This window comes from Halichoeres trimaculatus, unplaced genomic scaffold, assembly GCF_033239565.1.
Source record: "Halichoeres trimaculatus isolate MK-OKI-2021-1 unplaced genomic scaffold, fHalTri1.1 fHalTri1_scaffold_14, whole genome shotgun sequence".
Taxonomy (NCBI): Eukaryota; Metazoa; Chordata; class Actinopteri; order Labriformes; family Labridae; genus Halichoeres; species Halichoeres trimaculatus.
In genome coordinates this window covers 4,011,202-4,027,082 of record NW_027437192.1, presented here as the reverse complement: position 1 = coordinate 4,027,082, position 15,881 = coordinate 4,011,202, and the positions used below count along the sequence as shown (strand labels likewise).

General features: G+C 39.9%; 2 protein-coding genes across 2 annotated transcripts; both read left to right on the top strand.

The window, feature by feature from the left end:
• The first annotated feature begins 6,876 nt into the window (after positions 1-6,876).
• Positions 6,877-9,630, top strand: LOC141802850 (uncharacterized). The gene is made up of 6 exons (XM_074686622.1): positions 6,877-7,003; positions 8,358-8,506; positions 8,700-8,764; positions 9,153-9,308; positions 9,391-9,504; positions 9,581-9,630. Exons 1-6 carry the CDS (start codon positions 6,890-6,892, stop codon positions 9,607-9,609), a joined length of 627 nt encoding a protein of 208 aa, XP_074542723.1. The 5' UTR covers positions 6,877-6,889; the 3' UTR covers positions 9,610-9,630.
• Positions 9,631-13,719: 4,089 nt separating this feature from the next.
• Positions 13,720-15,603, top strand: LOC141803286 (uncharacterized). The gene is made up of 6 exons (XM_074687248.1): positions 13,720-13,833; positions 13,963-14,108; positions 14,365-14,429; positions 15,030-15,191; positions 15,293-15,397; positions 15,479-15,603. Exons 1-6 carry the CDS (start codon positions 13,720-13,722, stop codon positions 15,499-15,501), a joined length of 615 nt encoding a protein of 204 aa, XP_074543349.1. The 3' UTR covers positions 15,502-15,603.
• The last annotated feature ends 278 nt before the right edge of the window (positions 15,604-15,881 follow it).

Here is a 15,881-nt window from a genome sequence, read left to right as displayed (position 1 = left end):
CCCTGAGCGATAGTTCAGGGACCCCTGGGTGTAAAAGGTAAGTGGACTTGAGCTTATATAGTGCTTTTCTAGTCTTGGACTACTGAAAGCTGCTTTACACTTGGAGCAACTTGGGGTTAAGTGTCTTGCCCAAGAACACGTCGCCATGTGTTGCCCAGACCTGGGCTTGAATCTACAGCCTCCCGACCACTGACCAAGCGCACTTTCCAACTGTGCCACCAACGCCCCTTACAGAGTGTGTTTGTAAGTACTGATTTCAATCACCTTGAGAACATTTGGGGATGGATGGAGATATACGTTTAGAATATCAGACATCAGTTCCAGACAATGGGACTTTTGTGGACACAGATACAGGTGGTAAAAACCTTATGCACTCCATGCTCTACCAACAAATTACAGTCTTGTGCTCACTGGCCTCTTAATGAGGTTCACCTGTTCAGCTGCTCGTTAACTCGAATATCTAATCAGCCAATCACATGACAACAGCTTTGTGCATTTAGGCCATAGCAACACGTGGCAGGCTATCTGAGAAACTTAATATATCTTTATATGTCTTAGCCTATAGTCCACATGAAACTGTTGTTTCACGTCATTGAAAACAATGTTTTCTGAAAACTACAGTTTTGTCCTAACCATCAGATTTGCCCGGTGCATGTGGTTGAAAGTATTTTTATAAGTGGATTGGGGGGGTGTACCCAGCTTCATGTGTACAAGGTCATAGTCAAGTAGACATGGTGAATACCGGTTCAACCAACCATCAGAATAAGATGGAAAAGAATCAGTGGCGGCTGATGGTCAGTCAAGGAGGGGAAGCTCATTTTTTTTCGGCCTACATCATAAATTTGTTAATTTATTTAGACTTAAATTCTACCCTCCATTCCTTTTCAAGTAAATGATCTGTGACCCTGTCGTACCAACCAGGTGTTTTCCAGGGATTTTACCAGTGTTCTCTCAATGGCCAGCAGAGCTAGGCCAGCAGAGCTAGACCCCCAGAGACGCTGAGCGTCCGATGGACGGGACAAAGCCCAGTGTTTATCCAATGACCGTCCAGTTTCCACAGTGGAACAACCCACTCTATGCTTCCCTGTTGAAGACAAAAGACGCTCAGCGTCCCACTGTGTTAAAGCACTGAGCCACTGCGGGGATGAATGAGAAGGAGGTCGAGTAAGTTACCTGTGATAGGAGCTGATTCTGAACAAAAGATGAAAGAATTCTAGTGCATATTTTGTCAATGAAATGTACACACAGTAGAACATATCACCACTTTTTGGGGACATTTTGGGGGAAACTGAGCTTCCCTTGCAGTCTTAGAGCAATCACCACCGAATAGAATGTACTTAATTAATGCCCTATGGGAAATTCATAGTCACAGCAACAAAACAAGATCGTATATCATCCGAAACATTCAAGAATACACAAAAAGAAAAATATGACAAGCCTCAACTAGAAAAAAATGTCCACCAGAGACAACAGCTTGGCCATCATTCTCCAGTCAGCCTCAACCACCACAGGGTCCAGGTTTGAGCTGTTTTTTTTCACTGTGCGTTCAGTCCTTCTTATGTGGCGTTGTGTGTGGTGTTAGCTCCATTGGCCATGTCAGTGAAAAGCATACTACTACTCTGCCGTCTGGTATTTCCTCTGTTGCTGGGTTAGCATGGCTAGCTTAACCATCTTTTTGGGGATAGATCTTACATTTACCCATACCCATGGATTATCATCCTTGCTTACATCGCTGTACCAGCACATCATTCTGCCCCCCTCTCTTCAGCTCGCAGAAAACACAAGCCCCAGCCCCTGTTAGCATCCAAATACTACAGGATGCAAACAGGTGAAATCTTGTGTGTAAACAATGCATGTAGGATCTGTGGACACACCCAGGAAAGGAAAATGTATAAACACCACTGCAAACACAACCAGTTTGATGTTGCTAACCAACAAATGAGACATAGAGCATAATAACCATCAACCTGACCTGACCTGTCAAGAAGGAAATTGAGGCTACAATTTACACGGCCCAACAAAACTGGATCGTGGAAGACTGTAAAAATGTTGCCTGGTCTGATGAGTCTGGGTTTCTGCTCCACATTCAGATGGCGGAACACAGGAAAAGAGACAAAATTGATTATTCATTAATCTGAAAGAGCATCAGTTATAGAATATTAAACAACAAACTGAAAGAGGGCAGTATCATTGGTTCAGAAGTAATTCAGAAAATTGGAAAAGTTTTGTGAAACTCAGACAGTTTGAGTCTAAATGTTCTGACATTTTGGCGCCCCCAATGGGTCAGTGTTGGGACTAAAATGTTTCACGGTAACTTTAAGTTATGTTAATATAGTTTGGTTTCTGGCACATCCAACATCAACATAGGTCCAAAAACTAAGTGTATACAGACTGACGCCTCCGTTTGTGGATTTACCCGTCTGGTGATCAGTGATCAGTGGGTTATGTTTGTTATTCTTGCTACATGTATAACGAAGAAATGTTTGCTTGTTTTTGGAGAAAAGACAAGCTTAGTTCAACAATAGGAATGAACTGCAAATATGCTAAGAAGCCAATGACCTAAAGAGCCTTTATCACTCTTTATCAAGAGATTAAAGTCTGCTTACCTTGGAGTTGGTGTGTTTGTTCTTTGGTAAGTCAACCCAACACAACCTGACTCTCACTCTAGGTTCATTCCTATTAAATGCAATCATCTTTATTGGCTGTTCACTGAATAACCTCACACTCTCATGGTTGAACACCTGTAAATTCCTGTCTTATGATGAAATAAGCCAGAAAAACTATTTATTTGTTTTTTCACATTTGTCACATTGGGTGGTTTTGGCAACCTTTCTTGTAAAACTTTTGGTAACTATGCATTGCTCAATGCGCATTTTGCTCTAAGACAGTTGGGGTAGGCTTCAGCCACCCACAACACTCAACCGTATAAGCACCAATGATGAACGATTTAGATGTTATGATTATCAAAACTTTTTTAAAAATTAGCAATGATTTTCATTGGGGCAACAAAAAAGGTGTATGGGTGATTTTATGAGAGCAGCTTTTTCGAAAAGAGCAAAAAAAAAACTTCAGGTGCCTGTAGTGGTTTTATATACCTCAAGGGGGCAGAATTTTTTTTATCATTTTGATGAGAAAGAGGTTTTTGAAACTCACAAATCAAATTTAAAACATTTAGCAATAAAGGGTTTATCATAGTTCCTACTGTTTGATCATGAATGCTCGGGCTGTGGAGTAGACATATCTGTTACCATAAAAACAAGATCAAAAATTTGACAAAAAAATTAAAAAAGAAAAAAAAATATTAATAATTATAATAAAAAAAATAATAATAAAAAAAATAATAACAATAATTGTTATTATAATAATAAATAATAACAATAATAATAATAATTATTATTATTATTATTATTATTATTATTATTATTATTATTATTATTATTATTATTATTGCTATTGTTATTATTGCTATTGTTATTATTGCTATTGTTATTATTATAATAATTATTATTATATTAATAATATATTAATTTTTTTATAATTAATAATATCAATTAATATATATTAAATATTATTTTATTTTAATTATATTGATAATATATTTATACTATTATAATTAATAATATCAATATTATTTTTATTATTATTTTTATTATTATGATTATTATTATTTTTATTATTATGATAAATTGAAAATATATTTTTTATAGCCTTAGAAGACTAAAAATAGGCAGTTTTTCAGCATTTCAGGCAAAAAAAAGTCACTTTTCTGGACTTGTCAGCTTAAAAGGCAAATTTTCAGAAAGACAAATGTCACGCTCAGTTCCTGCTGCACTATTTTTCCCTGTATCTGAGGTTTATTTGCAAAACTACGTGAGCTCAGCTCTGAGAAAATAGCACCAACACATTATTTGCTAAATTTTCAAGTCCAGGGTTCCAACTCTTCTCTAGAAATTATTTTTTGTGATGTTTGGGGCATATCGCATCAATGGACTGATAGTCTTCCTTCTGTGGATCCAAAACCTGCAGCCAGAAACCATGAACTATTTGAGGCTTATAAATCTTGACAATGGGGGAATGAAACAAAGCCTGCTGTTGATATTTAGCAGTTTTCAGTATAAATACCTTAAAATGCAAGTAAAAAAAACAATACTGATTCAAACTGTCTTCCTTTCAAACAGTCTCTGAGCTGAATTTGTTTGCCCGTGATTTTTGGACATAATGACATTTTAGTCTGAGGCCTCAGTGGTTTTAGCTGGACCATGAATGCCCTTCAACGACCTGTTTACTCAGTTTGTGTATCAAGCAAGATAAAGTCAATAAATCTGTTAATGTTTGATGTAAAAGCTACATCAGTGTCCTCAGAAATCCTGCAAACGCTAGAACTCTTTTAACCCTGTGAGGGACAAGCTGAAAACCGAATATGCCTAAGACTATCAACAGTCATTACATAAAACTATTCAAGTCATGATGTTAGAGGTCATGATTTATTTTTATATTTCTTTTTTTTTTTTTTTTGGTAAATCTGTCTCTTTACAAAGCTTGGGGTTGTTTTAATTTGACTTATCTGACTTTTATTTTCCCAATTGAAATTAAGCTTTACTACCATTAAAGTGCCTAAGGGCTCATTTCTGGGACCTATCCCTTTTTGCTATATTTTCTGCCATTTGATCGTGTGATTTGAGAGTTTTAGTAATTCCTTTACCTCTGGTACAATGACAATATTCAGGTGTATGTTTTATTTAAGTGGAAACCGTGGAGGCAGTGTGTCCAAAGATGCAATTCAAACAAAATTTCTACCAGACATTGGTATTAACTCAAACAATCCACACATGAAAATAAATCACAACCTTCAGGTCCATAAATAATGATTATGTGGAATTAGGTGCAATTACACAGGAAAAAAGTACTGAACACGCTAACTGAGACTCATCTAATACTTAGTGGAGAAGCCTTTGTTTGCAATGCCAGCTTCCAGAAGCTTCTTGTATGTTTGAACTAATGGCCCACACTGCTCAGGTGTGATTTTGGCCCATTCCTCTGCACAGATTGTCTTTAAATCTGGAATATTCTTTGGTGCCCTCTGGTGAACCCTTTCCTTTACTTCTTTCCACAAATGTTCAGTTGGATTGAAGTCAGGTGATTGACTAGGCCGTTCTAACAGATTGATTTTCTTTTTTTGAAACCATTTGAGAGTCAACTTTGCCGTGTGCTTTGGATGGTTGTCCTGCTGGAAGGTCCAGCCATGTCTCATCTTCATCATCCTGGTGGATGGCAGCAGATTCAGATCAAGAATTTCCCCATACATGGCTCCATTCATTGCTCCATCAGTTATATGAAGTTTGCCGACACCATGAGATGGGAAACAACCCCATGCCATGATGCTTCCACCTCCAAACTTCACTGTTGGTGTAGTGTTTTTTGGCTGATGTGCAGAGCCATTTCTCCTCCAAACATGGTCTGTAGTATGACAGCCCAAAAGTTCAGTTTTGGTCTCATCTGACCAGACAACATTCTCCCAGTATTCTACAGGCTTGTCAAGATGCTGTTTAGCAAACTTTAAACCAGCTTCAACATGCCTTTTCTTGAGGAATGGAGTCTTGCGGGCTGAGCGTCCATAGAGACCATGGCGGTGGAGTGCACTGCCTGTTGTTTTCTCTGTAACAATTGTACCTGCTGCCTCCAAGTCTTTCTGGAGCACTTTCAGGGTGGTCCTTGGCTGGTTGAGTACTCTTCTGACTATCTTTCTGACTCCCTGGTCAGAAATCTTCAAGGGGCTCCTGTGCGTGGCCTGTTGATGGTAAGGTGGTGCTTCTTCCACTTGTGAATAATGGCGCCAACGGTGCTGACTGGAATATTCAGGTGCTTTGATATAAGTCTGTAACCAGTTCCATTCTGATGCTGAGCAACAATCAGGTTGTGAATGTCTTCAGAAAGCTCTTTGCCTTTACCCATCATGAGATGTGTGGTATTTAACTGCTTGGTGAAAAAAACACCTTTTATATATGACCATCAATTTGCTCTAGCCCAGCTGATGTTGGTTTGCACTAATTGGAAGTTCAAGTAATAATTACTGACAGATTTCAGGTGGTATGGTGCATTTCCTTGCCAAAGTATACAGCCTTTCCATGGTGTGTTCAATACTTTTTCTCTGTATTATCGTACTTAATTCCACATAATCATTATTTATGGACTTGAACGTTGTGATTTCTTTTCATGTGTGGATTATTTGAGTTAATACCAATTTCTGGAGAATTTTTGTTTGAATTGCATCTTTGGAAATCAATTTAATGAGAAAAACGTTGACACGTTCAATACTTATTTTCCCCACTGTTGGTTTTTGGAGTGTGGTATTACAGTGTAAAGAGACTAACCTCCGGGGGGTTGAGATGCTTCAATTTTACTGCAAATGTTTTACTGAAAAAGCCAAGTATAACTCAGGAACTTGTAGCATCATACATCAAGTAAATGTGGGTTCAATGTTAAAGTGTTGTTTTTAAATCTCAGTGCATATTTGGTGCGTAGACTGCCTGGTCATGAACTGTATACTCTATTTGTGCATCGTGATCTACCAAGGACGAGTCAACAAATCTGTAAATGTTTGATGCACAAACCAAACAGTGTCCTCGGAGATTAAACAAACTGAATCTCTTTTTCTCCAGGAGAGAGTGAAGTTTAGAGAGAAACATCTACCTATTCACCTTCCTGCAGGAGAAAATCTGTTGACCTAAACAGTCAAGAGTCAGTCTTTTAGAACTCACAAAATGCTGGAACGGTGCCATTTCCGGCGTCTATAAAAGCTGGGAGGCTCGCTGAGGTTTCATCATTCAACTTTCTACGTGCTGCCAGTTTTTCTCTCCTCACTCACTTTGAAGCTAAGCGTCTCAGCGCCATGAATCTGTGGTTCAGCGGTCTTCTCCTGGTGGTGGGGTTGTCCATGAGCAGCGCAGATCCAACAGAAGAAGAATGCAGAGTTATGACTACACCTAAGGCTACGTTCACACCGGTAAGCTCTGCCCTGATTCTTGCAAAGTTTTCGGCATTAACGAGAAATATGTGAGTTTTTAAAAACCTCATCAGGTTTTTGCTTTGATTTTTTAGCACCAGCGCTATTTCGTAAAAAATAAGTTGATTTGAATCAGACTTGTGGGACGTTATTTAGACGTGATCAAGGACAAACTGGGCTTAGAGATTCTTCCCCCTGAAGACTGAAACACTCAGACAGGGCATTTTTAACTCCCTGTTTGTGGTATGGTGTTGAGTTTTTCATCAGCAACCACAACCATCAACAACTTTATAGCTTATCCCCAAATTAGGCAAAGTTAGACAATCCTTAAGATGAACAAGCTGAAGTGAAATAGCATCAATTCACACGCTAGGCTAACTTGATTTTAAACATAGAAGCATCAAATTCAGGTCAGTCCCAAAACCCAATCCTCTAACACTTTTCATTTCTATGGTCTGAAAACAACAATTAAATGTAAGTCTGATGTCAAGTTTTACGTAAGACTTTTGGCTCCCCTATACCCTTACAGAAAGTTCTTCTGGAGAGGGATAGATGTCTTTCCTATCCACAGAACACTAATTAAATTAATAGTAACACCTTTACGCACGTCAAGTACGTTATACCCAATATGATATGCCACATAAAAAATACATGGCAGACCCAATAGTAAGGCTCTAAAATTAGGGAAAATCAAAAATTCATAAATGAAAAATTCCCTTAAAAAAAAAAAATTAAATAATAAAAATAAATACATACATAAACAACAACAAAATTTGTATTATTATTATTATTATTATTATTATTATTATTATTATTATTGTTATTATTATTATTATTATTATTATTATTATTATTATTATTATTATTATATTTTAGAATAACACTTAAAATAAATAAATAAATAAATAAATAAATAAATGAAAATAAATACATAAATTGTTATTATTATTATTATTATTATTATTATTATTATTATTATTATTATTATTATTATATTTTCCCCTTGCTGAGCGATTTTCACTCGACGATGAGCAGGGAAACACATGTACCTTCAATGACGCCAGTGAGCAACCTGAAGCTACCCAGGGCAACACAGTGAAAATCACATGACCACCATTATGTGGGTGAAAAATCACCCACTGTGGGGTGCTGTATAGTTTATAAACTCAAAACTGCATTGTTTGATACCAAATTCAATGCTAAAGACAAAAACTTAACTTGAAAAATGGTCAAAAAAGATCCACAATCCTGCTTCTAGCTTAGTGGCACCAAGTTTTAAGATCCTGCCTTCACATCTTCTTTTAGTCGTCAGAGATTTCATCCTCTACCTCACTAACTCTGTGTCTGTGTGCAGATGTATGGGAGGTGGACCTTCATCATGGGCTGGTCTGATAATCCAGTGTTTGATGAACTCTTCAGAACCACCAGGAGCCAGTGGATTGACTTCATTCACTCACCAACAGACACCCCCAATGAAATTCATGAGGATGTCGGTCTCAAGGAGTGAGTATACAATATCATAACAACATTTCATAGCATAAACATATACGTGGTCAAGCATTAAAACATGGGATGACTATGTACTGTTACAGACAATTTTTTAAATTGACACAGACTTCTGCTCAGTGTAAAAAGTTTTTTAAAGGATCTTCTTGCATGTTCTTCATCCTGACTTCCTGTTTTCTTCTCCTCTCAGCTCAACACGTTGCAAGTACTATTCAACCGTCCTAACCGTCGTTGGCAACTCTGCAATATCTCGCAGTAAGTGACCATCCTGAAACGATGTCAAAACTTGGTCTAGTTCAGTTCAGCATACAAGCCATAAAAACTGCAGTTTTTTTGAGGATGGCGCTAAAAACACCATGAAACCACATACACACCTATATAAAAAGCTGATCTTTAAAGATGAAATACGCATGTTTAAAAACTGGTTAAAAAATTTTGGGGTGTTGGTATGTCTTTTATAACTCAATATTTTTACAACTTTTGCCCAAATAAGGGCATGGCTCTCTTAAGCCCCGCCTCTCTACTGCTTCCTAACGTAACCCAAACAGTAACAAAAACCATCAGGGAGGAAAAAAACATCTCCTCTATCAACCCCCACTTTTCAGCTGTCAAATCATTTAAAAAAAACTTTTTATCTTCTCAGGGTCCAACTTCACCTGCACTTTCCATTCTCTGCCCACCTGCCCATACTGTCTGCTCTACCACACCACTGCCATCAGCAACAACAACCTGGTAGCACCCAAAACAACCCCCACAGGGGTTCAGGAACTCGCAAGCTACAAAACTTACTACCTGATGGGTAAGAAAAACAGGCCACACAGGAAACTGTTTGTCTGAAACACTTCTGATTTGACTTTTACTGATTCATCCTTTGTTTTCAGCCACCAGGCCAGCTCTTAAACCAGAGCACATTCAATACGCTAAGGACCAGGCAAAGTGTCTTGGCTTCAAAGAAGAACCCACTTTCCATTTCGACCCTTTGAACAAAGCAAACAGTGAGTCACCTTCACACATGTCTGATCAGACAATGACGTAAAGATGTATGTGACATCTCTCTTCCTCTTTCTGCAGGTCTCTGTGATAAGGAGCGCGGTGATTAAGAAGCAGATGAACGAAGGCGATCTTAATCTGAAGCAATGACAAACTTCTTTAAAATATTCCAAACTGAAATTGTGGAAGTTAAGAAATAAAGTTCTGAATGAATACATAAACTGTGTGGACTGTGTTTTTATATTCTGATCTCTAAAGGGAGAGCCAGCTGTTTACAGAACTGTTCAACTGCTCGTTAACACACATTTCTAATCAGCCAATCACATGGCAGAAACTTAATGCAAACAGTCATGTAGACATGGTGAAGAGGATCTGCTGCGGTTCAAAGCGAGCATCAGAATGAGGAAGAAAGGTGATTTAAGGGACTTTGAACATGGCATGGTTGTTGGTCTGAGTATTTCAGAAACTGCTGATCTACTGGGATTTTAACCCACAACCATCTCTAGAGTTTACAGAGAATGGTCCCAAAAAGAGAAAATATCCAGTGAGCAGCAGTTCTGTGGGACTAAATGCCTTGTTGATGCCAGAGGTCAGAGGAGAATGGACAGACTGGTTGGAGCTGATAGAAAGGCAACAGTAACTCAAATAACCACTGGTTACAACCGAGGTCTGCAGAAGAGCATCTCTGAACACACAACACGTCCAACCTTGAGGCAGATGGGCTACAGCAGCAGAAGACCACACCGGGTGACCCTCCTATTCGCATTTCCACTAAGCAGTCCGGGTCTGTTCAAAACGGTTTGGGACGGTTTGGGACGGTTTGGGACAGTTAAGTCTGATCCCGTTTGCGTTTCCACAGCAAACTGTGCCCTCTCGTGGTGGGCGCCGTGTAAGCCGGATGCAGGAAGCCACAGCTGGTAAACAATAGCGCAACGCTGTAGCAGCTTACCCCGCTGTTAAATCTAACAAAGAAGAAAACGCGACACAGTAAACAAAGAGCACAGGTAGAAGACATGCAGCATTTCGTCCTGTGATTTTCATGTAACTCTCTGTTACAAAGTGCAATCAAGCTTCGTTTCAGAGAAGTTTGTGTGCCGCCAGGAGAAATGCAGTCGCTGTCGGGGTAAGTGACGATTCTTTTGACCAATCAACCCTCTGCAGTGTGTTGCTCCACCTTCCGAGAGCGGGTCGGTTCAGTCTGGCACCCGTACGAAAGGGTCCCAAAAAAGTGGGACAGCTCGTCTCGGTTTTTAGGGATCCGTCCCGGGATGAGTCTGTGGAAACGCTGCTAAAAGCGCACCGTACCGAGACGAACCGACTCGGACTGCTTGGTGGAAACGCGGCTAAAGGGTGCTGGTGGTGTAATGGTGTGGGGGATATTTTCTTGGCTCACTTTGGGCCCCTTAGTACCAACTGAGCCTGGTTTAAAGTCCACAGCCTTCCTGAGTATTGTTGCTGACCATGTCCATCCCTTTATGAGCACAGTGTACCCATCTTCTGATGGCTACTTCCAGCAGGATAACGCTCCATGTCATAAAGCTGGAATCATCTCAGACTGCTTTCTTCAACATGACAATGAGTTCCCTGTACTCAAATGTCCTCCACAGTCCCCAGATCTCAATCCAATAGAGCACCTTTGGGATGTGGTGGAACGGGAGATTCTCATCATGGATGTTCAGACGACAAATCTGCAGCAACTGTGTGATGCTATCATGTCAATATGGACCAAACTCTCTGAGGAATGTTTCCAGGACCTTGTTGAATCTATGCCACCAAGGATTAAAGCAGATCTGAAGGAAAAATTTGTCCAACATGGTACCAGCAAGGTCTACCTAATAAAGTGGCCGATAAGTATATATGTATATGTATTAATAAGTGCTGTCAGGCGATTAAAACAATAATCTAATTAATTACAGAATTTGAAATCAATAAATCAAGTTCTAGTTTGTTGCTAGGCGCTACCCAAGTAGCTGCCTGTTGCGGCAGCTCTCTCGTCTTTGTCCGTTTCTTGTAATTTTTTTGTCTCTTTTTCGTCATCTTTGTATTTGGAGTTGATCATCACTTTGTATGGTTCATTGTCGGTCACGGACACAAAACTTTTTGTGGCTTCGGCGATATTTTTTTACTACTTTTCTCCTGTGTTTGTCTGGAGATCCTACATGTAACCATGGCTGCATTGTTTACATGCAAAATTAGCTGTTAGCAGCCTGTAGCATGTCAATGCTAACTAGTGTAGGGATTGATTATTTCCCTCGAGCTGAGGAGGAGGAGGTGAGGACGATGTGCTGGTTCTCGGATGTGAGCTGGGAGGTGACGACGTGGACCTGTTCTTCCATCCATCGTTGTTGGGAACGTGGGATCTAGCCCCGGGGGATGGACGAGCTAGCTGTGCTAACCCAGCGGCATCGTGCTGTTCACGGACATGGCTGACGGAGCTGACGGAGCTGACGTCGGACGCCGGCGCCACATTGGAGGAGCTTCGCCTGCTGTGAGCAGACAGGATCCAGGAGACAGAGACTGAACAGACTGCTGGGGAGGCTCAGTCCTGGACCCTGTGGAGGTGGAGGCTGGCTGGGCTGGAGAGTGGTGGACGAGTGGTGGATGGGATGCTGTCATCTAATTTCTTATGGACATTTTTGCACTTTCTATACACATTCTTACTTTTGTTTTCTAAAAAGCTGTGGTGACTCCTGAATTTCCCCTCGGGGATAAATTAAGTATTTTCTATTCTATTCTATTCTATTCTATTCTATTCTATTCTATTCTATTCTATTCATCGTATTTTAATCTCATATCTGCTTGAGGTCATCAAATAAAGAATTTGAATTCTAGGACTTAACAAAATTGTAGTGCATGACGTCTCATAGTCACTGACCATACATCTCTCTGTTACCCTCTTTCTTTCAGTGTTAGTTCTAGTGATTAATTGGTTCTGCAAGAAGTGAAGGGAGGAGCCCCTGTAACACGTCAGTATGTTACTGCATACGTAGCTACGCACTTGAAGCCAGAGCTTTGTTTGTAGAGACACAAAGAATCAGTGCTAAGTCAGGCACTGAGCTGGAACTAGTACTTACTTGAAAAAAAACACACACACAAATGCATTTCCAGCAGGCTTTGCTCACTGCTGGAAATTTATTGTAATAAAGAAAAAATCCCAAAACAGTGCAACTTGCATTGCAATTTTTTCAGAAAGTCATTTTAGCTGGTGACACTCCCCCCAAAAGGTGGCAACATCCCAGAGAGACTGACAGTAATAAGAATAAAATCTTAAAATAATTTGAAACAGTTTCTGCAGCCAGTGAAGAGAAGCTGAAACAGGAGTGATGATAGGTCTCCTTTAAGCTTCAAATTTACACACCCAAGTTTGCAGCTTGGATTTAACTACGACAACTAAGGAACGTCCCATTCAGTGTTACCAAGGCAAAACCTAAAGAAAATGAAATTGAAGATGCTTTGCTCTTTTTTTTACCATCAAACAGAAGAGATAAAACAAAAGCTTTATTCACTCATGACCACAACAGTCAGCCCCAGTCAGGCACCACCATGAAGAAAGACACTGCTTCAAATAAATATGAACACATTTGGACATCAAATTTTGCTCCTGTGAAGTTAACTCCATGCCAGGCAGTTCTGAAGGTAAAAGGAGGTTCAAGGGGCTCTGCGGACCATAGAGGAGAAAAGCATTATGGGACGTCCAGGCTTCAGTTATCAGGCTCCTTAGGATCATGAAGTGTTTGTCTCTGAAGATCTTCTACTTTAAAACTTCAGTGCCTCTGTTGAACCAAAGAAAAGAAGAAGCTGACCTCTCAGGTCCTTTTTTCTCTCTACCCTGCATTTATCATGGATCCTGACCTGAATGAAACGTTTGTTGGCTGCGGTGTGTTGGACGTGTTTGTTTTATTTGCACCCAGCCACTCTTGTGATGAACCCAACACTTAGTGAGTTTTATTTTTATCCTGTTTAGTCGAGGACAAGTAAACAAACTATCAGAACAACCTGGAGCCTCCTGTCCTACCCTTGATGAGAAAATGTCGACATGAAGCAGCGCTGACCCAACTCTGTCCATCAAAACAAAAACAAGTTGTTGTGTAACTGATCTACAAACCCAGAAAACTCAAATCTGTGTCACGAGCAGATTCTATAAAAGCTGAATGCTTCCTTGATGCTGAACTAGTCAGAAGAGCTTTTTTTTTTCTCTGAAGGCAGTGAGAAGTAGCGTGATGAGTCTGTGGTTCAGCGTTGTTGTCCTGGTGGCGGGGTCATTCCTGAGCAGCTCCGCTCTGAGCGTTGAAGAATGCAAACGTATTATCACACCTCTGTCAACCTTTAAACCGGTAAGCTTTCCTCTGCTTTTTGGCTGGTTTGGCTTTTTTTAAAGCAGTAGAAAAGAGCGTTTCTCATGCTAACAGCAGACGTTTGTGTTGTGTGTGTGTGTGCTGACTTGACGTTGTGTTTGTGTGCAGATGTACGGGCGGTGGAACTTCATCATGGGTTACACTGATAATGAAATATTTGACGCCATGTTGAGGTCGACCCAGAGCAACTGGGTCATGTTCTCTAAGTTGCCGATGAGCCCCAATCAATTTGTTGAGGATGTGGGGGTTAAGTTGTGAGTATAAAAGACTTTAAAGTGTGCACTTTGAAGGAGAAATAACAAAAACAATCACTCTGAAACAAACAGGCTCAGCTATTTTTCCTGTCTAAATCACTCGCTATGCAGACGACACCGTCTTCTATCTGGCTTCCATCTTTCCAGCTCTTGACTTTTTGTAATGGACTAATTAAAAAGGGGAGACAGTTCCCATCTCATTACTGGGTCAAAGTGGCTAACCCTGATATCTATGTTTTCTTTCTCTTCTCCTCAGACCCGGATATTGCAAGTATGCATCAGCCGTTGTTACTATCGTGGGCAACTCTGCAATATCCCAAAGTAAGCTTCATGATTGGACGTGGTATTAGTCTTTATTTATAATTATTCCACTGCATTTCAAAAAAGAAACCTAAGTTTTTTTGCCACATTCAAATGACAAATCCAGAACAAACATCGTATTTCAAGACATTAAGACAAAATTGTCGCCTGTCCCAATTTTTCAAATGTCAAGTTTGCTCTTCAACATTAACGCTAGAATAGATGTTTGTGAGTATTATTTTCAGTATTAATTGACAAAGGGGGTCGCAGAGTCCCAAAAAAGTAGGTCGGCTCGTCTCGGTTTTCAGGGATCTGTCCCGGGATGAGTCAGTGGAAACGCCGCAAAAAGCACGCCGTACCGAAATGAACCGAAGCGGTGTGCTTGGTGGAAACGCGACTTTTGTCTGGCACCCCTACAGAAGGGTCCAAAAAATTGGGACAGCCCGCTGCAGTTATTTAGGGATCTGTCCCGGCATTAGACGGTGGAAAGGCTGTGAAATGCCGTACTGAGTCGAACTGAACTGAATGGCTTGGTGGAAACAGAGCTTTTGATCTTAGATTGAGCTCCTACATGTCTGCTGAAGATCAAAGTATGATTGTTGATTATTTTTCCGTTTCCAGAGTCAAACTTCACCTGCACGTTCCACTCTCTGCCCACCTGTAAAGACTGTTTGCTGTACAGCGTAAACAGTGTAAACAACAACAACTTATACTACATGATGAACATCAGCAACCCCACAACCAAGGACGAGCTCAGAGGCTACCGAGCTCTCTACCTGATGGGTATGAGCAGCGTGTGGCTGAGAGAAACTCCACCTGTGTCTGAGATATTTCTTCTTATTGGTTAAAGTTGCTTGATTGGTCGTTGTGTGTTTTGTTTACAGCCAGAAAGACGACGATAGGAGAATCAGACATGGACCACTTTAAGGAACAGGCGAGATGTTTGGGTTTCACGGGAGCACCAGACTTCCACTATGACCCCAAGCACGGTGCGCCACCTACAAACCTGTCTGACCAAATATTCACACGGAGACTCATTCACTTACCTGTTTCTGTCTCTGTCTCTGCAGAGTTCTGTACTATGGACCGTTAACAGAAGGATGAAGACGACCTCCAAGAAAAATACTCCAGACTGATTTTTCTTTTCTTTTTTGTAAATAAACCAAAATGTGACTTTTACTATTAAAAATCTGAGATTTGTTTTTTGGTTTGTTACAGTAAAACTAATAAACTTAATTGATATTCAATTTAATTAATTATATAGCACTTTTCAAAACAGGGTTATAAAGCACTAAAAAAATGAACAGTAAAAAAATAAAATAAATAAATAGATAAATATCTAAAAAACGGGGAAGAATGAAAAACATAAAATTAGCAGAAAATAAAAGGATGCATAAAAATAAAAACAAAAGATTTAAGATCCAACCTGTGCTGTATTTGGAGGATTAAAACACACTCTGATAACATCTCCTG